Raw genomic sequence first — 20,211 nt, 5'->3', positions numbered from 1 at the left:
AGGGGGCTGGTGACCGGCACCTGCTAAATTTAGAGCCTACTTGGGGAAGAAAAAAACAACCAACACATCGCAGGTTCCAAATTTAGCCTGTTGCGCCTCCCACCGAACATGGCTCCATCTTGCTGTGGCTGAAAACGCCGTCACCTGTGTGCTCACAGAGGGGCACATCTCCCTGTGCCCCCAAAATGGCTGGGAAATGGGGACCCCCAAGCTCAGGACCAGCTGAGTGCTTCATCACCACCTTTATTTGACACAAGCCCACAGCAGGCCAGGTGTACACGGCAACACAAGCTACGCTACGGACACCACGCTATTTCCATGCAGGCAACCACGGCTACGGACATAGCAGGAGGATGGGAACAGAGCCTGAACTGGGGAGGCTGGGAGCTCCATCCAATGGCCTTTGGGGGTATAAATGGGGGCTGGTGTGAGAGGCACCGGCTGAGCCAGGCAGCTATGGTGATCCCTGTGAGCCCCCAGGGTGGAGCCTGGGGCTAAGGTGGCTGCCAGCGGCAGGTCCTGTTGTGCGATGCCTTTGGCATGATCCATGCTGCATCCCACAGAGGAGGCAGCAGCCCTGGCAGCCCGAACCACCTCTGCCCCCCTGCTCTGCCATCACTACTGCTAAAGCCAAGCAGAACGGCCCTGGCACTGATCTTTGCCCAAAGCACGAGCCCACCAAACCATGACCGGGTGCAAGGATCAGTCTGCGGAGAAAAATGCTGCTGCTTGCATACAGACACCTTCTGCCATGGTCACAGCACAAAACAACAGGTTGAGAGACTAAGTGGGGAGTGAAAGGAAGCCAAACCTGCCTCTATGAATTTCCCTGCCCTCACGTCTTGTCATCCTGCGCCCCAAGCAGAGCGGTGCAGGCTTTGAGGTCGTTGTTTTGTTTCATTTTAATCCTCCCCAGGTGCCAGTGTTGAGGTCTGCAGATAATATCAGGGAGGGGACTGGGAGAAACGGAGGCTGCCGTTTCAGGAGAGCTTCAGGGTTTATTTTGGCACCCGTCCCATAAGCTTTCACCTGGCTACTCATTAATGGCTGCCCCTGGCGAGGAGCAGAGGAGGGTGGATTTATGTGCCGCAGGGAGTGTGCAGGTCGCTGCACTTGAATGGTGCTGCCTACAGTGTCTGTGCCTGGGGGGGTGGCAAACACTTTTCAGTGTGCTGTTCACTCTGAAACCTAACGACGGCAGCAGCTCTGCACTTGGGGGAATGCTGCTCTCAGCAGAACAGAGCATACCGAGGGGGCTGCCGAAGGGGGAGGAGGCTGATTTTGGAGCCGTGGTCCTCTGTGCAGGGCCATGAGAAGGTGGGGGGCAGTGTGTGGCAGCAGAAGAAATCAGCAAACCTTCCTGGGGCTCACTGCTGGCAGCTCCCAGCTATTCGGAGCCAGGGGACGCTCAGCTCACGGCATGTCATGCATTTCTCTGTTTCCTGGGGGAGGAGCTGGGCTTCAAAGCCGCATCCTTGGCTTCGGGACGGGTCAGGGAGAGACCTGGCTGCAACAAACCCGAGGGCCGGCTGCTCACATTGCTCCCTGTGCCAACCCAAAAAACAGCATCTGAAGCAGAGTGAGTCCTCACTGGGATGAATGAAAAGGCGACGCTTCCAAATTGGAGGAGCTTTTAGGTGATGGGAAATGCTGCATCGCTCTCCCAGCAGCTGCATGGAATGAGGATGGAGTTGCTGGGGGCTGCAGCCCGCGCCAGGCGCACTGCCACAAGGATGGCCAGCCAAAATGGGGGTGGCATTTGTGTCCAATGTCATCCCGTTAGGAGGGAAATGACCCCTTGAAGTTTGTTCAATAAATACATAAATACAAATCCAGATGCGAGGTCCAAACACAGTGGCAGCTCCCCACTGGGATCCCCTCTGGCTGTTCCCACTTCCCAGTGATGCCTTCTCCTGCCTGCCCTGAGCCCGGCCCCCTGTTCCAGGTGAGCTGTGTCCCCACACAGCCTGTGGCATCGTGCTTCAGAGCCAATAGCGAGTGCTGTGTCTGCATCTGCTCTGAAGCAAGCCAGAAGAGCCAGCTGAAGGCATGGAAACCTGCTTGGAGAGCAGCAAGGGAAGCGAGGGTTGGGCAGCCGAGTCCTCGAGGCTAAGGAAATAAATAACTGCTCAGATGTGCAGGTCTGGTGGACAAGAAAGCCAGTGCAGCAAAACACCAAGTGTCCTTCAGGAGGATTAAAAATAAATAAGTGAAGCTCGGCTTTTTCTCAGGAATGCGTTCGTTTGCAGCTCTGCTGGCAGGAAGGGGGTAGTTCTTTAAATAAAGGGAAAAAAAAACAGTTCTAGCACACCTGCACGCCAAGCTGCCCATCGCTCCGATCCTGGCTGGAGAAAATACTTGTGGTAGCTGGGAAGGAGATCCCAAACGTTCCTGAGACGGAGCATCCTGCTGGGCTGAGTGGGCTGGGCTGGAATCCTTCCCCACCTCAGCACGGGTCCTGCAGCAGGACCTGCCCTGCACAGCCTGCACCCACTTTCCAGCGCAGTGTTTGTGAAGCAGGGAGAAAAGTCAGGATGTGCAGAGATGAAGGTTTGCAGCCCACAGGATGCCCAGGATGTCTGGTTGCCTTTGGGCTGCGGCTCATTTCACCCAGCTTAATCTCGAGTTCGGTTTCTCCTCTTCAGGAAAAAGAAGCTGCTCTTCTGGGGAGGGCCCAGCAGCATTGGCACTTGGCTTTTATGTGTAATTTTGACCTAAAAATAAACAAATGCAGCTCAGCAAGCAGCTCCCAGCCATGAGTCATGCTCTGGCCAGGCACCGAGCACCCCCGCCTCAGCGGCTCCCACTCCATCCTCCTCCCCCCAGGGGCTTACAGTGCAGGATGGCTGCATCCAGGGCTCCCCATCCACCTGCATGGGCAGCAGCTTGGAGGTCCTGTAACAGAGAATAGGGGATCACGCAGCCGCCCGCTTTCACTGCCCATCAGGGCATGGCCTGTGTGGGGATGGGCACAGATACCTGATGGTGACAGCTGAACACTGGGCCAGCCTCTTCCCAGCGCTCTTCAGCCCCGTGTAGATCTGCCCCATCTCCATTGCGCCCTCCAGCCCCACCACCTCCAGCAGGTGGTCACTGAGGTCTGCAAGACATGGAGCGGAGTCAGTGCCAAGGTCCCACGTCGCCATGTCTCGAGGGACTCCTGTGCATTCCTTTTTGATGATGGAGTGGGGGACTCGGACTTTGCCAGCCCCTATGTGCTCCATTTTTCAAAATGATTTAATATTGAGCCGGGTGTCAAAAGTCCCCCAGAGCCGAGGAGCCGGCTGCAGGTGGGCACAGCCAGCAGTCTGCATACAGCAGCAAAACTCCACGGCCAGCTCCTGTGGTGCAAAGCTCCCGCTTTGTCCTCGCTTTTGGCAGGATGCCTTCGCTCCAGGAAATCAGTCGAGCTTGAACTCTCCAGCCTGAACCTGTCTGGGTTTCATTCATGCGCAGCCTGAGCTCTCATACGTAAAAATCAGCCCCCCCCTCGCATGATCCGCCCCTGTCCCATGGGTTCAAGGTTCCCTCTTTGGACTAGGCAAGCAGGGAACAAGGTGGAAGAGCTGCAGCAGCGATGCAGGCTGTCCAGGGACCCTGTGCCTTCTGCTATCCTGAGGCATTCTGACCAGCTTGGTGTGGCTGCTCCCACAAAACTGCAAGAGCAAAAATCCCCCTGGTGCCAAACAGCACCACATCCTGGCACAGATCCCCCTCCAGCCCTTGGATGGGGTGCGTGCACCAGGGGAAACAACAGCAGAAGCCTCACTGGGAGCAGCTTCCCACCACGGACTCTGGAAAAAGTGGGCACTTGGCACATCCCACCGGCTGCCAGGAGCAGCACGTTGCTTCCCAGTTGATTTCTCCCTGCTGAGTAACTCCTACAGCCTGATCTCCCGGGGGCAAGCTGGGCTGCCTGCACAATCCCTTGCCTCCATCTCTGCCTCTGCTTGTGCCCGTGCTGGCAGAGATGAGTCAGGCACCAGGGGCACCAGTGGCACAGCGCTGGGCAGAGGTGCTGGGAGCACAGCACACTGGAGGAGAGGTGCTAGGGTTTTTCCCCCCAGCTGCCTGCAGCTCGCGCACATGGCCGCGTTCTCACAAAAAGGCACCATGCTGACGGCACTGCAGCAGGAGAAGCTTTAAAAAGCTGCAGCTCTGCTGCCAGACCCTCCCATGCACCGTCCTTCCCACCGCTCACCCTGTGCACACAACTTGAGCTCCTTGGCGTCGGTCACCACCGCTGCGTGCGGTTTCTCCGGTGCTTTCTTGCTCAGGCGGTTGTAGCCACGCTGCTTCTTGGTCTCCCCCCAAAGGTTGGAGCCACCATACATGCTGGGGATGTTGAGGACGGCGATGCCCTCCAAGGAGGTGTTGCTCAGGTCCAGCAGGGTCCCGTCACACTGCCAGGCACACAGATGTACATCAGGACCCAGCAGCCTGCTCCAACTGGACCCCTTGGTGCCATGCAGCCCCGTGGGCTCCTGCAGCGCCAGCCTTCCTCGTCCCCTTGCTTAAGCTGACCTCAGCAAATTGCAGTCTGGCTACACAAAGGTTGATGCAAAAGGGCTTGTCTTAAAGTGCTTGTTGGAAACCAGGAAAAAATCATTATAGAATCATTGGATCGCAGGCTCACTACAGTTGGAAAAGACCTCTAAGATCCCCAGGTCCAGCCCTGGCCTTCCACACCATGCCCACTGACTGTGTTTCTCAGTGCCACATCTCCACAACTCTGAACACCTCCAGGGACAGTGACTGCCCACCTCCCTGTGCAGCTGTGCAGTGCCTTAAAGGCTACAGAGAAAAAGATGGCAGCTTTTGGGAGAGAGTAACAGAACAGTGCCCAGGATGGGTGTTCTGGATTCACCAGCACACAGCAGGACTGAAAATTCCATGGAAAGCCAAACAGCTGCTGTTGATGGCTGTCCCACAGGACACAGAGATGGAATTGCATCCCTTAATCTCAGCTCTCACACCCAGGGCACCCAGGATGTGGCACTGACCTCATCTGTGGGTGCTGCCACGCAGTTCCACCAGAAAAGACGGAGTCTTGGGTTTGAAGAAACAAGGGCTCCTCTGTCTGGATCCCTCTGAAGTCAGGATTGCTGTGGGCAGCATCCGTCTCTCGCTTTCAACTCCATTTTCTCTAGAGCATCTGTATTTCCCTTTGAGCATCTGCATTTCTCCCCAGGCATCTGTTCCCTACCTGCCAGCCTACACTTCAGCAAACACCAGAGCACTTTTCTTCTTGTATTTGGGGAAGTGAAGGAATTTCTGTCCCTTGTGTCTCTTTGCCAGGAGGAAATGTGAGTTGGCTGATAGAACCCCGCTGATGCCCACACTCTAGTTGTTTTGCTGGAGCTGGAGTGGAGGGCTTGAGCTTATTTTTGGTATGGGGAATGGGCTGGATGGTAATAAGTGGGCATCTCTGCAGGCTCAGAGCTCTGTGCCCTCTCCCCGCTCAGAGACGGTTTGGCCCTGCCTTGAAATGCAAAGGGCTTCTGGTCTGCAGGCAAAGAGCCACCTCACCAAGGCTGGCCTTCCATCCCTTATTTCTCAGTGCATTTTAATAACATGATGATTGCTGTGAACGATGCAAACCCTGTGAGCAGCGGGTACACAGCAAGCTGGCCATGCTGTGGCCAATGCACCAATCATCGCCCTCAATGGGATGGGATGGGACCTCAGCATCACCATGTGCTGTGGGACCCCCGGAGCAGGAGCTGCCCTTCTCCCCACAGCCCTGCAGCCCTGCAACCCTGCAGCCCCGCTCCATGTGCCAGCCTGCCACAAAGGGCTCTTTGAGCGGGGGCAGCTGGCGGCGTGCTGGCAGCGGCGCTGGAAGGAGAAATTTGCAGCTGGGGAAAAAGCAAATTCATTTCCAGGAGCTGCACTGGAACGAGTGCCAATTTCCAAAACAAAACTGCCATTTCTCTGTGAGGATGACAGTTGCCTCGGAGCTGAAGGGCTGCTACTTTCAGCTTAAAATGCCGTCGCCTTAACGCTTTCCTGCCGGCACGGGAGGCTGAGCTTTAGGGTTAGCAGAGAACCCCAGCATGTAAATAGGCTCCAACACCACAGTGCCCCAGCGCTGGGGCTGCGTGGCCCAGTGCACGCCAGCACCATGGGTTTTTCTTTCTGTAGCCCTCCAGAATAAGTTCTAAAAGGGGCATTTATCCCGAGATAAGGAGAGCCGGAAGTTTGCAGAAAAGCACGGCACAAACCCCACCAATGCAAACTGCAAAATGACAGAGCTCTTAGCAACCGCTGGCACGCAGCGGTCCCTCCTCCCTGCTCTAATTAAAGGCTGTTTCCATGTAATCCAAAGACGGCTGCGAGCAGACACTGAGTTTACAGAGAGAATATTCCAGGCACACTCTCAAATACAGCTGGAAGGGGAAAAAATACAGGGCTATTCTTTTGCCTGCAGCTGGCTGGCCACGCGGCGAGCCCTGCGCTGGAGGTGCAGGATGGGCTTGGAGAGGCGGCATGCAGCCCCTCAGCCAGCACTGCCCCGGTGTGCCCGGTTCCCCCTGAGCCTCCTCACTTTGCCAGTGTGGGCACACATCCCTCAGCACGCCAGCAGAGTGGGCTGGACATGGGGAGGGCTGTGGGATGCTTTGGCTGGGGAGACGTGAGCTCTTGCTCCTGCTCATTGGTTATCGAGCAGTAATTATATTCTTGAGTTAGTACATAATTGATTATGAAAGAATCAGATTTGATTATTTATCAAAAATTGAATATTGTCATCACTCCAGCTCTGTGGGCTGCAGAGGTCTGGGCACTGGGCACCCAATCCTCAGACAGGCACCCAACAACATTCCCCACCTCTCTGCTGCCCAGGGCACCACAGCTCTATCCAAAGGCATGGACTGCTTGGGTATCAGGAGACATTCCTTCTCAGAAAGGGCACTGAGGCACTGCACAGCTGCACAGGGAGGTGGGGTCACCATCCCTGGAGGTGTTCAGAGCTGTGGCGATGTGGCACTGAGGGCTGTGGGCAGTGGGCACGGTGGGCTGGAGTCGGACTAGATGATCTCAGTGGTCTTTTCCAACCTTGATTCTATGATTCTGATACCCTGGTAAAGCCTTCTCCAAATGCCCACCTTCACTTCTTGGAAACCCACCTCCACCTCAACGTAGTCGTGGAGCTTCTTACAGGTGGCCGCAAAGGTTTCCGATGTGCCAAACTCAAAGTACCACAGCTTGTTCTTCATCCTAGGGCACAGGGAGTGGTGTTAGCATCCCACATGTGAGCAGCAACTCCCCTGGCCCACCCCACAAGGTTCCCTTTGGGGACATGAGGCTCCCCAGCCTCCCCCCCTTGCTTGGAGGCATGACAGAGGATGGACGCTGGCTACAGTGCACCAGGAGCACCCAGTGAGGACTGAGATGTGCATGGCCAGCAGCAGGCATGAGCATGCAGGGACTTGGGGACAGTGGCTCCTGGGGACATCAAATGGCCCTGCAGCTGTGGCACAGCAGCTGGACAGCCCTTACCTGCTGTTGAATTTCTCAGGGTGCTTTTCTCGCATGATGTGGAAGCGGTGGGCAATGGAGGCATCCTGCAAGGAAAGGTGGTGCAGGTTGGAAAGGGCTGGGAAACAGAATCCCCCTCCCTGTGTGTGCATTGGGACACAGGGGCTCAGCCCTTCGCCCTCATTGCCGGCCCCATAGCATGGGGCTCCCACACAGCTTCCACCAGATTGTGACCCACCCCTGGGACCCCAAGCCTTCCTGAACTCTGTCAGAGCTCCTTTGGCTCTTGCAGCACCCTCAGCTTGGAAGAGAGACATTTTGTGAGTATTTTTGCATTCAAGCGCTGCTATTTCAGACAACAATAAAAACAGAAAGACAATGCCAAGAGGGAGGTTGGGAACACAAGCAAGGAAGAGCAGGGAGGGGGAGTTGCAGGGTGGGGGACCCAAGCTCAAATGGAGAGTTTCACCAAATTCTGAGAAAGGCTTTTATTGTGTTTGCGGAATGACACAAGCCAGCCATCCCTGCTCTTATGAGGCTCACCCCCAGAGAGGGCTCAAATGAGTACAGGAGGAGAGACAGGATCAGAAAGCATGGGAGCCATCCCCATTTGCACCACTCCCTGACTTCCTGTCAGCTGAGGAGCATTTATTTCACGGGGCAGAGGAATCAATCACCCCAAAGGCCCTGATCTGCAGGTTTGGGGCAACAGCTGCACAGGGATGCTCCGATGGGTTCTGCTGCTCCTTGCTCAGTTTGGCCACCACGTCCCTCCCCATTCCTTGGTGCTGAGGGGCCCCACTGCTCACCACCCCAATGGAGAAGTAGTTGTTGATGATGCTGTATGGGACAGGGTCCCCATTGGCCTCCTTGTCACTGGGAATCACGTCTATCTGCCAGCGGTCCAGCATCACCTCCGTGCTGTGCTCTATGTCTTTCAGCACCTTCATCAGGCTGCCGCCCTCATAGCCTGCACGTTGGAGGAGGATGAAGAGGAGCGCATCCATGCCAATGGGACAGGGCGCAGCTGAAGGCTGCTCACGTGGCACATCATTTGCCCTTGTCCCAGCTGTGTGCCTCCCAGCCCCAGGACAGCACCCCACAGTCACACAGGGTCCCCATGGGCTGCATCCCATCAGAGTGATGCTCACCTCCACCCCAGCGCAGACACCGGGCCAAGTCATTGCCTGTTCCCAGAGGCAGGACGGCCACTGGTGGGTGCTTCAGCAAGTTTGCCTTGTCTGCAACACAAGGGGAAAGAGAGTTTGGGGCTGTGATGAATGAATTGTGCCCTGGTTAGGCTTGTTTCATACTCCTCTTGATGTCCTTCCTCTACCCAGTAGTTTTCTGTACTCAGGGGCTACAGAGCCTGCTCACCTATGCAGTCCAGGATCCAGCCCACGGTGCCATCCCCTCCACAGGCCAGAACACGGAAATCTGGAGTGTCCCGGAAAAAGCTCAGCCTGGACAGGGCAGAGAGAGGAAAATGGTTTATGCAGGAGATGGATGGGCATCAGGATGGACTGTGGGGGCTGGCGAGTGTCCGCAGCACCTCCGTACCCAGGAGCAGGCCCACCACGGTCCAGGTTGTACACTTGCCGCGGGTTGAGCAGGTAGTGAAACTTTCGGAGGACCCTACAGGAAAAGAAAAGTGAGAGATGCCACAGGGGATGCTGTCTGGTGGCTGGGGCATCCCAACGAGCTGGTGGCGGTGGGGCCACGGAGGAATGCTGTCACCAGGCAGGGGTACAACCTACCGCTCTCCTTGCCTCCCTCCACTCTTGGGGTTCACAAACACCAGCAGGGGATGTGTCCCAGGCCGGGGGCTGATCTGGAAGGCAGAAAGGGTGACGGCTGAAATACCCAGCAGAGCACGGCCGACCGCAGCCTTGGGGGGGAGATCCTACCTGCAGCCCTTGCCCATCCACTGTGGTGGAGTTGAACTTGAAGCTCTGCCCATCCTCAGGGCTGGTGCCGGCTGGGGACTCGCTGTCAGACCTGCGGCAGTGGGATTGCCGCTCCTGCGGGACACAGCGAGGGCGGGTGGGGGGGCTGTGGGGATGGGGCAGCAACCGGGGGGCATGGGGATAGGGCAGGGACCGAGGGGTGTGGGGACAGGGTGGCCACGCACCAGAACCACAGGGCAGATGTAGGAAGGCAGCAAGATGTGGTCCCGCAGAGGGCCCCCATCGCACTCCGGCTTGACGTGGGAGGCACATTTGTTGTGGAGCTGAAGGGGGGGACGTCAGCGGGGTGACACAAAGGTGACAACCCCCTCCCGTGACAACCCCCGACCGTTCCCACTCACGGTGACTTGGCACCAGACGCAGTGCAGGCCGGTGATGCCCTGGTAGCACTTGATGCTCTTGTGGCATCGGTCGCACTTGACGGGGGAGTTGCCCTCAATCCAGGTGTGCTGCATCACCTGCAAGAGGAGAAGGGATGCTGCACCCGCAGACCCCCGGCAGCTGTTCTATCTCCTCTGGGTCTGGGTCCTCTGTGGTCTCCTCTGGGATTTCAGAGGCTGGTCTGTCCCCTCTACTCACATTGGTGTTCCTCTTGGACTTCACGTAAGTGCTGATGCAGGAGGCAATATCTTTGGACACGCACCTCTCGTGCACGGTGTATTTGCAGACTGGTGGGAGGGAAGCAGGAGGTGAGTGACCCTCTCCCCTACAGCCCCGCAGCACCCAGCAGGGTTGGGGTGCCCTAGGGACATGACTCACAGGAGCAACAGAGGCCCTGCTTGCGGACACCCAGCAGCATGGTGCGGCAGAAGTTGCAGTAGGCAGGCTTCTTGAAGTGCTTCAGCCTCCAGGCGTGCTGCCCATCATCCTTTACATTCTGCAGGGCAGCCGAGAGGAGCAGGAGGCTCATTCCCTGCTGCCTTTCCCCATGTTGTCCCTCCTACATCCTTGCCACCAAGAGCAAATAAAGCTGGCTCCAGGCTGAGCCCCTCATGGAAGAGCACGCCTCTTGAATCTGTGTTTGGGCACCAGCACTCTCAAGGAGCCACTTCAAATTCCTGCCTGACAATCTGCCCACCCACCCCTCCTTAGAAAGCAAACACTAGAATGGGCACTGGGAATAAATTTTCCCTGCAAATCAGACATGGAAGGGGGCTTGGATAAGGACTTGGATGCAGCTTGGGGATGTAAAGCTCGGCAGGATGAAAAAATGAGACGTGGAAATAAAGGGGGGTGAAAACCACCCCCACTCCTCATTTGGGTTGAACACGCGCAGCACTGGAGCGCACTGCAATGCTGCAGAACAAACGCAGCCCGCGTGGGCTGCCGAGGGGAGGCTGCCCTCCCGTGGCTCCTGCAGCCTTGCTGCTGCGGCCTCGCTCCGTGCCCAGCTCTCCCGTCTCACCGTCTCCATTCCCAGCAGCACCAGCAAGGGGATGGTGGTCATGCCGCCCCGGATCCACTCTTCTAGCGTCACGTTCCCATCGTGGTCGTAGTCGATCTCCTCCATCATCGCCTTCAGGATCTGAGGACAGGAGGGGAGGTTGCAGCGGGGTGCAGCTCGCAGCCCCTGGACTCTCAAGCCCCCGCTGGGCACTCACAGGCTTCAGCTCAGTGGAGTCCCACTCCAGGTACTCAGCCACGTGCACCATCTGGTTTATGATACGATCCAGCTCCTGTGCACAGGGAAGTGGATGAGGTCAGTGCCCTTGCCTTTCATCCCAAATTGCCCTTGGTTTCTCCTCCTCAGGCTTACCGAGCTGTCCAGGATGCCGTTCCCATCGGTGTCATATAGGCGAAACATAACTGAAGGGAGAATAAAAGCCACTGTAGGTTGGACTCCATGTCCCCAGAAGCCACCCTGGTTCCCTGCCCCCACCACACTCACACCACGCACTCCCCCCTCTGTTGGGGAAGGGCTTGTAACTTCAACAACAGAGAGAAAGGCATACTGATCCCAGGTCACACGTGCACCCATGGGGCTGCTGCAGGCCCTGTGGTGTGCTCACATTTCCCTTTGGGCTCCTGTGGGAAGGGACGTGGCCTCACGCTGCTCAGCATTTTGCAGTGGTCCCACCTGGGACAAACTTTGAGCCCAGCTAAACTCCCATTTCCCCAAACAGCTGCTGCCAGGTACCAGAGGCACCTAACCCAGGGATTACAGCCCAAAGGGGATAGAAACAGGGATGGAGAAACAGGGCACTGCCAAGGACGTTGGCTCCTGCAGCCCCGTAAGTTTGAAGCCAGCCCAGCTTTGTCCCCTCCCACTCCTCCCAGTTCACCCAGTAACCAGCAGCCTGTAGTGCAGGGGTGCCACTCACACTCCAGCTTGTCCTCTGCCCGTCCTCTCTCCAGCAGGGACAGGTAGCAAACAATGTCCTTCAGGTAGACCACCTGAGCCAGGGGGGCCGGAGGGTGCTGGGGGGCAGCTTTCAGGGCGCTGTGGCTTTTCCGCAGACTGAAGGGAAGCCTCTTCTCCAAACTCCTGGAGCCTGCGAGGAGGGAGGGGACACACACTGGGCTGTGCATCGGGAGGGGGCCAAGGGGTTCTGCAGGATGCTCCACAGGACTCAGGTGATGTGGAGGACGTGGAGCAGGGCCGGGTGATGCCACCTGTGCCCAGAGCAGGGGACAGCCCATGCGGTCTACCCGCAGCAGATGGCCGCTCGCTCCTCAGGCAGCGGGAAGGCACTTCATTAATCCCTCTCCATAGGACCTGCTGCCAGGTAATTAAGACATTGAGTAGCGGCAGCTCTGCGGGATGGGACCGATGGCTTCAGTTTGCAAAGCAAAGGTGTTGAGGCACCGGGAGGCTGCCTGACTGGAAAGGTCACCGCTGCTGCCCCAGGGACAGCACCAGGGAACCCCTGTCACCTGTTCCCTGCACAGCCCCGGCCGAGCTCACCTGGCGACTGGGGGCTGAGCAGGGACCCCGAGGAGATCTTTGAGGACCCTGAGGAGTTGTGAGCAGAGGGGGTGCCAGTAGTGGACTTCTGGGAAGACGATCGGGACCAGCTGGGGGAGGCAGCGGCTATGGAGGCTGGGCTCAGCGCCGCCGGCTGCGGCTCAGCCATTGTGCTGGGGCAGCCCTTGGGCTCAGCCGTGTGCCGTCCCAGGGCGCTGAGCAGCGTTTTCCCGTTGATCCCTGCAAAGCAGACACGGCTGCCTCCCCCACCAGCCTCCAGCAGCCCCCCTCCCATCACTAGCCACCACATCCTCTTCACTAGCCCACCAGCAGGCCCATATTCTGACCCGTCAGTCCCGCACCATGCTCAGCCCCCACGCCCTAGGGATGTGTGCCGGGGTCTGGATGGAAAGGACACCGTCCTCTGCGTGCTTTTCCTATTGCTTTTGCAGTTTAATGTGCTCTCTCGGCAGATATCTCCGCACGCTGCAGACCCAGCAGTGGGGGGACGCAGTGCTGGCCGCATCAAATGGCCCCACGCGGTACCTGTGACAGGAGCGCAGGCCACCTCAGTCTGGATGGAGATGCCGGCATCAAGCGACTTGGGCTCTGAAACACAGGTTCGGCACCATGAAGCTCTGTTCTCCCCAGGGCAGGGAGAGCCGATGGGACAGAGCCAGGCTGCGGTGCCCAGCTTCGTGCCAAGCGGGCTCACCGAGCTGCGAGACGTTGGGGCTTTGGCGCTGGGCCTCGGGGGCTGCCTGGCAGCTCTTCCGCTTGAATGAAGTGAAGAGGTGCTGGCAGAGCTCCTCGGGCACCTCTGCCTCCAGGTAGGTCTTCATGAAGAGGCGGAAGCCCTCGTAGTCGATGGGCTGCAGGGGCACAGGGGGCTGTGGTGTCTGCATCCCTGCCCTTGCAGCACTGCGTCCTGCCCAGCGATGGGCTGGTGGCTACGGGGACTGGGGATGTGCTGGGGGAGGTGAAAGGCTCCCAAAGGGCAGGGGAGGAGTGAAGTGATTGCAGCTCCAGCCACACTCCCCCGTGCCAACATAACTGCCTCCCACATGGGGAAATCTCCTTCTGTGTGGGGTCCCACAGTGAGCGTGAATAGCGAGGTGGTTCTGCTGCTTCTCCTTGCAGCTTTCAGCCCACTGATTTTCTCATTTCACCTCGTTTCCAGTGATTACGGCCCTCCTGAAAGGCTCTGTCATGCTGGCACAATAATAGCTCTCACTAAAAGCACCACTTGGAACAAACAACCCCAGCCTTCTCCAGGTGAGTGTGACAAGGTACAGGGCCTGCCCATGTCCCCAGGTTGGCAACAGCAAAATAAATTGCTTTGTGGGAAGTGCAAGGGGTAAGTGAGAGTAAATCACTTCTCTGCTCCTGCCTGGCAAGAAAGTGCCAAAAATGCTCAGATGGGACAGAATGGGATGAAATGGGATGGGATGGCAAGGGAGATGGGATGGGATGAGACAAGATGGGATGGGAGGGAGTAGAATGGGTGCTATGGCATGGAGTGGGATAGTATGGGAAGGGTGGGATGGGATAGGATATGATGGGGGAGATGACTAGGAAGCTGGGGTCTCCCAGCAGCATCTGCTGTGCTGGTGTGGCCGAGCAGGCGGTGGGGAAGGCTGGATGGGAAAGGGCTGTACCTGTTCAGGGTTGTACCTCGAGAGGACACCATCCCCATGGAACTCCTCCAGGACATCCTTGAGCTTCTTGGTGGAGTCTGGGGAGGCAAAAGCATTGCACTGAGCATGGTCTAGCAAGCCCCCTTTGACAACTGCATGTAGCAACAAGCTTCCTCACTGACAAACAACCAGGTCCCTGCATGCCCTGGGAGGATCCATTTGTGCCCCACTTTCAGGGGGACATTTAAGTGGCTCTTGGTCACACAATGCCTGTTTATTGTTGCTAATTCCTCTCTATGCAGGGTTAGAGCTACTTCCTGCTCTTCCACTGGGGGTACGGGCCACGAGTGCTATGGGACAGACACATGATGTGGGGCCAATGCAGCTGGTGGTTGGGACAGGAAGGACCTTGGGAAGCTCCTGGCCCCCATAAGGTGCAGGATTTGGGATCAGCCCAATTTCCATGGGACAACCTCAGCCTTGCAGCAAGGCTCCTGTCCATTGTCAGGCTTCTCATTCTGTCTCTGTTCATCTCCTGGAGCCAACACCTAAGCAGCACCCAAGTGCTTTGAAGGAGGCTGTGGGAAATGCTGCATTTGGACTCCGCACCCCTGCCTCAGGGAGGGGAAGGATGGCTCATCCATCACGCCCCTGCCCTTCGGGTGGCAGCTGTATTTCTTTTGCTAGAAAATATCCCTTCTGCCTGCTCACAAGCTGCACTGTCATTCAAAACGTTTCCATTCCCATGATTAGCCCCTTGTGCATCGTATGAGGATGGCAGAGCAGTGTCTGGAGACGGGAAGGATATTTGCAGTTGCACAAAACACCAGCTCCTTCCCAGCTCCCTGCTGCAGCCGCCCCCCACCTCCCGAGCAAGCCTCGCTTGCCAAACTTTGATTAACACAACGAAGATGCTGTGCACAAACTCAGCATTACAGATGGCGTTTTATAGTCTGTGATTAAATAACGCAGAGCTCGTTCTCTGAAAAGGAAGGATGAGGTGCCGGCAGCAATGCTGCACCCCTGCCTGCAGCCCATCTCACCTGCAGCACCGTGCCCAGGGGAGATGTGCTCAGCACTGAAGTAAGGGCTGTTTTGAAGAGGGAACTGGGCAGGTTCCAGAGGTGAGCCCCGAGAACCACATAAAGCAAGTGCAAGGTCCTGCAACCCCAAGCACGGGGTCAGGGCAACCCCAAGCACAGATGTCAGCTGGGCAATGAGAGGGTGGTGAGCAGAGCTGCAGGGAAGGACTTGGGTGCTGGTGAGTGAAAAACTGAATATGAACCAGCGGTGTGTGTTTGCAGCCCAGAAAGCCAACTGTATTCCAGGCTACATCAAAAGCAGCATGGACAGCAGGTCAGAGAGGGCAGTGTCCCCCTCTGCTCCACTGTCTGAGCCCCAACCTGCAGTGCTGTATTCAGCCTGGGGCCCCCAGCACAAGGACATGGACCAGTTGGAGTGGGTCCAGAGAAGGCCATGAGGATCCTCAGAGGGTAGGAGCACTTCTGCTATAGCTGAGAGCTGGGGGTTTCAGTCTGGACACGGGAAGGGGAGACCTCTCAGCAGCCTTCCAGTGCCTAACGTGGGCTGTGGAAGAAAAGCTGGAGAGGACCCTACTGGGGAGTGCAGTGATGGGAGAAGGGGTAATGGCTTTAAATTAAAAGATGTTTAAATGAGGTATTAGGAAGAAATTCTATATTCAGAGGGCAGTGATGCGCTGGCATTGCTGCCCAGAGAAGTGTGGTGCCCCATCCCTAGAGGTGCTCAAGGCCAAGATTCATGGAGCCCTGGGCAGCCTGAGCTGGTGGGGGCAGCCAGCCCGTGGCAGGGTTTGGGACTGGATGGGATTCCAGCCCAAACCATTCTGTGATTCTATGATTCTATAAAAGTTATCTGAGGCTCGTGATTCTATCTCTGCAAAAGCAAAATTCCATCTCTGCAAAAGCAAAATTCCTTCTCTGCAAAAGCAAAATCATCGCAGAGGGTTGGCAGCCAGAGCTGAGCTGTAGCGCAGCTCCGTGTGTTTGGGAAAAGCCCGCCCGCTTTCCCCGCTGGCATTTCACTTTGCCGACAAATGTGGGTGCCTGCAGAGGGATGGAGCTGTGCTCACGTCTGCGCCGCTGCCCCCCGGCGCGGGGGCTTTCTGGGGATGGGGCTGCAGTGCTCTGAGTGACACTGGGCTGGTCCCTGGGGCCCCAGCCCCGCTGCAGGGAGGTGACGGACACCAGGGGAGCACAGCAGCTCTGCTCTCGTTTTTCAGAAGCATCAGTGGATGCATCTGATGTTTTCTCCGTTGCGGTGGCCAGGAGCTGCAGGTTGGGCATTCCTGCAGGTGATGGACCCAGCCGAGCCTCCTTGTCCCAAGCGCCATCAAAACTGACCCAAATCTCCAAGGACAAATTGTGCATGCTTAAACTACAGGCAGGGAGCTGTGAGCCAGTCCCCATGGCCGTGAAGCTGCAAAGGGGCAGGACGCAGGAGAGCTGGGTGTTGGGAGCCGGGCCATGCAAGGAGCACTACTCACAGTCAGTGTACTGCTGGAGCTGGGCGAATTCAGCGGGGCTGAGTGTGATCCAGCCCCCGTCACTCATCTTGGGGCCGCTGCGGGGCCACCGGCCACCACTCTAGGAGCTGTCTGGGCTCATCGCCATGCTGGCTCACGTCGGCACTGTGAGGGGCACAGGGGTTCTGGTCCCACGCACAGCATCGCTCCGGCAGTGAGGCTGAGAGCTTCAGGGCAGCCACGGCCGGAGCACCTGGCCAGTACCCTCCTCCCTGCAGAGGGAAAGAAAGAGAGGATGGCATCAGTGGCACCAAGACTCCATCCCAGATGGACCAATGGCCTTGGCTGTCACTAGGGCTCCTGAGCTTGGACATGGAGGGTGAGACTGCTTTCACAGCAGCAGGTCACCCCTGGTGTGGTCCTGCTGGGACCCACAGAGCTCCCCAACCCTTTGGGACCCAAGGGGCAACCTGAGCCACTGCTCCCCCCAGAGCTCAACACCTGCTGGAGGAGCTGCCTCAGATGGGGGGATTCCCTGCGTAACCTCAGTGAAACACATCCCACTGCTCCTGGCCAGAGCTTCCCCATCAGCATTTTGCAAGGGAATTCAACACGATACAGGGAGAAAAAATGAGGCTATTAATTACAGAAGACACAGCTCACGATGCCTGCAGGGCAGAGGATGTGAACGAATGGAAACTCACAGATTGCAGCTCCATCCACGGAGCCAGCCCTGACCTTTCACTGGCTCCCACAGCTGATAATCTTTTCTAATGAAAATCTATGTTCTAAACCAGGCGAGGGGGAACCTACACGAAGAAAAGTGCTGGGGAAGGCTGTGCCCCAGAGGAAATGTCAGAGGGCTTCAAGCAAAGTGGCAGTCTCCAGCCGATCAATTTGCAGGCTTCAAAATTTATTAGCTTCTTCACTTAACCGAATCGGTGGCTGAGGTCCAGGGGAAATGTCAGCTTCCCGAGGACACGCAGCCGGCCCTGGAGACGCTTGTTGTTCAAGAAGCAGACGGGAGCAATTAGATCTCGATTTTAGGGCCGGCTCCTGGTTTGGTGCTGGCTGCCAGGTGGAAAGCAACTGGATAACACAGAGCCAGGGCAGGTGGGGAGCGGTGTTCCAGCACCAGAGTGAGCCTAACCTGCACGCCTGGAGAGACACAGCGCTGAGTGAGAGAGGTGTGCCCAGCACTGGAAACTGGGAGCCGTGGCTCAAGGCAAACCGTTGGAGCTGGACCTGCGGAGGACAGGGAATGATTGCTGCCAAGGGATGGCCATTCAGGGCCAAATGCCCTCTGTGCATGCTTGTTGGCATCCCTTTGCATCAATGAACAGGGGAGGTGATGAGACACTGGTGCTTTGGGATGCTCAAATTGTGCTTTGGGATGCCTGAATGGTGCGAGCAAAGCATTTGATGCTTTGGGATGGGATGCTCGGATGGTGCTTGGGGTGCTCGGATGATAAAGCGAGGCATCAATCGCTGGGGAAAAGAAGAGAGCCATTTCCCTCCACAACAAGAGGGTTCAAGGCGGAGGCAAAGGGAGGGGATGTTCCCATCTCCTCCGCATAGACACATGCATCTCAAGCAAACCCTGCAGCAGGAATTATTGGAGTGCTGGGGGTGGTGCAGTGGAGGCACAAGTGGGAACACTGTGTCCAAACTCCCGCAGGATGCAGAGCTTGTCTCTGGGTACTTCAGAGGCTCTGTCTGAAACCCCCCACAAGTGCTTTCTGTTTCCAGGCAAACGAGCTGCTTAGATGGACCAGAAACTGTTTTTTTATCTTAAACCTTCCTGCCCTAGCCTCTCTTATACAGGGAGAGGCTAGGAGAGTGGAGCTAGTTCAGCTTGCAGAAGGAAAGGCGCAGGGGGGCTGGCTGTGGTTCCCAGCTCCCTCTGTCTGTCCCCATACTCAGAGACAGTGGGGCAGGACATGGCCCTGATTGAGCCACTCTTAGAGGCTTTCCCCCATCAATCTGTAGAACAACAAATGCCACTTCTGGCATGTCAGCCTCGGGTCTTAGGGAGGGAAGGAAAAAGCCTCCTCGGGAATCCAGCTGCTGCTCATTTGGACGGCCTCTGAATTGTCAGCAGCAAATTACACGATATTAAATCAAACTTGCCTCTTCCTAAAAATAGCTCTCCTTCCAGCAGTACAAAGAATGAGGAGAGGGTTTTCCAGCAGTCCCAGCACCTCGCCTGCCCTCTGGGTGCCTCGTGGGGCCCAAAAGGAGGTGGTGGCTGTGTCCCACCAGCCCCAAAGCAGTACCCGCAGTCTGAGTGCCCCCACCTACTCTAAGGGTCTGCCTGCTCCTGCGATGTGCTGCCGAAAGGCTCCCCTGGCATTAAATTGGGTGGAAATCCCTCCTGTCCCACTGCAGCAAACAAACCCAGAGTGAGTCAACCTCAAAGAGCTTTCTGCAGGCACCAGAGCTCCCTTTGGATCCCAGCATCTTGCAGCACAGAGGAGATGTGCAAGGGTGCACCGACCAGAAGCCCCTCACACCCATGGGCAGGGACAGAGAGCAGCACTTTGTCAAGAGATGCTTCGCCCTCAGTGAGCGCTGCATTTGGAGGGACAGACACCTGCCGTCACTCTCTCACTGCCATCAATTTTTTCCCCAAATATTCTCTCAGAGCAGCCTAGATCTCTGCTCAGACACCACCGCAGATCCTGTCTGGTGGAAGAGCCCCAGCCCGAGGCAGCAGCATCCTGCACCAACGAAGCCACGAGAGCGGGACAGCCTCAGGAACCCCGCAGCATCCAGTCCCCAGGGTCGGCTGCACCTTGAGTGGGACGGTGCTGTTTCCCCGCAGCTTTGAAGTTGCCCTTCTCCCCTTCCATCCCCACTAACAACCCGAACAACAAGTTCCAGACAGCCTCCTCCCGGCGCTCCGGACCATCTGCCCCGCGCAGCGGCAGCCCCGGCGCCGTTCCCCGTCGGATGTGCTGCCCGGGAGCGGCAGCTCGGCTCTCCCAGCAGCGGGGCGAGCAGGTTGGTACCGAGCTGAGACCCGACGCACATTCAGACAGCAGTGAGGGTAGCGCGGCACGCAGCCTCCGCGGGCATTAACAGGCTGCGCTCAGGGCTCGCTGGCAGCCATGTTCTCACCCCCGGGGGAAAACAAGCCGCTGCCCCGTCCCCGCCACCTCCCCGTGCACCTTTTCCCCGGGTTAGAGCCCCGGCCCCGGCGCCCGCGGTTCCCGTCGCCAGCGATGCCCGAAGCAGCGCGGCTCCTCCCCGCCCGCCCCGCGCTCCCGAAGCTCTCCAAACCCAAACGCGAGCCCCGGGACGGGATCGGGGCCGGCCGCGGAGGACGGGGGGGCACGGGCTGCTCGGAGCCCCCCCCCCCCCGCACAACCGGAGCCCCAGTGCGGGGCCAGGGGCAGCGCCGCAAAGTTGGTGCCGGCCGCTCCCAAAGGCTCGGGCTTTTCCCACGCTCGCTCTCCATCCCTACCCAAAGCTTTCCTTTCGGCCGAGCGGCTCCCGCCCCCCACAGCCCGTACCCCTCGGGTCCCTTACGGGGAGGCGAGGCGGCGGCGGGCGCTCGGGGCCATCCGCGGGACCGGCGGCGGAGGAGGAGCAATCGCCGGAGCTCCCGAGCGCGGACCCGGCGCTGCAGCCTGACAGCTCCGCGGCCCCTTCGGAAGGTGGAGCCTGGCCGCGGGCGCGGGGCCGGCACCGGAGGGAGGCGGGTACCGGGAGGAGCCC

At 57.8% G+C, this 20,211-nt stretch overlaps 1 protein-coding gene across 3 annotated transcripts; it reads right to left on the bottom strand.

Moving 5' to 3' along the window:
* Positions 1 to 227: 227 nt before the first annotated feature.
* LOC122183958 (diacylglycerol kinase beta-like) lies at positions 228 to 20,122 on the bottom strand. 3 transcript variants are annotated; one of them, XM_042878447.1, is made up of 26 exons: positions 20,023 to 20,122; positions 16,513 to 16,763; positions 14,010 to 14,086; positions 13,067 to 13,223; positions 12,898 to 12,960; positions 12,352 to 12,591; positions 11,768 to 11,938; positions 11,203 to 11,252; positions 11,048 to 11,122; positions 10,852 to 10,971; positions 10,206 to 10,323; positions 10,026 to 10,114; positions 9,788 to 9,904; positions 9,611 to 9,709; positions 9,387 to 9,500; positions 9,237 to 9,310; positions 9,040 to 9,114; positions 8,857 to 8,942; positions 8,631 to 8,720; positions 8,289 to 8,449; positions 7,501 to 7,565; positions 7,128 to 7,218; positions 4,202 to 4,403; positions 2,980 to 3,100; positions 2,835 to 2,895; positions 228 to 2,714 (listed from the first exon to the last, which is right to left on the bottom strand). In XM_042878447.1, the coding sequence occupies exons 2-26, from the start codon at positions 16,577 to 16,579 to the stop codon at positions 2,616 to 2,618; spliced, it is 2,682 nt and encodes an 893-aa protein (XP_042734381.1). In that variant the 5' UTR covers positions 16,580 to 16,763; positions 20,023 to 20,122; the 3' UTR covers positions 228 to 2,615. The 3 variants fall into 3 exon arrangements, with proteins under 3 accessions (XP_042734381.1, XP_042734382.1, XP_042734383.1); XM_042878448.1 differs by having other exon boundaries at positions 20,007 to 20,073; XM_042878449.1 differs by lacking the exon at positions 12,352 to 12,591 and having other exon boundaries at positions 20,023 to 20,121.
* Positions 20,123 to 20,211: the final 89 nt, after the last annotated feature.

This window comes from Lagopus leucura, unplaced genomic scaffold (genome assembly GCF_019238085.1).
Source record: "Lagopus leucura isolate 7727_CA_CO unplaced genomic scaffold, USGS_WTPT01 Super-Scaffold_100021, whole genome shotgun sequence".
NCBI classification, from domain to species: Eukaryota; Metazoa; Chordata; class Aves; order Galliformes; family Phasianidae; genus Lagopus; species Lagopus leucura.
The sequence above is the reverse complement of the archived record's forward strand: the minus strand, read 5'-3'. Positions and strand labels throughout refer to the sequence as shown.

Excerpts from the sequence above, each read along its gene's own strand:
- LOC122183958 (XM_042878447.1), bottom strand. The coding sequence starts at position 16,579 with ATGAGTGACGGGGGCTGGATCACACTCAGCCCCGCTGAATTCGCCCAG. Across the intron at positions 12,961-13,066 it reads CCCCAACGTCTCGCAGCTCG|AGCCCAAGTCGCTTGATGCC; the intron begins GTGAGCCCGCTT and ends CCTGTGTTTCAG. Across the intron at positions 9,710-9,787 it reads GCGTCTGGTGCCAAGTCACC|CTCCACAACAAATGTGCCTC; the intron begins GTGAGTGGGAAC and ends CCCCCCCTTCAG.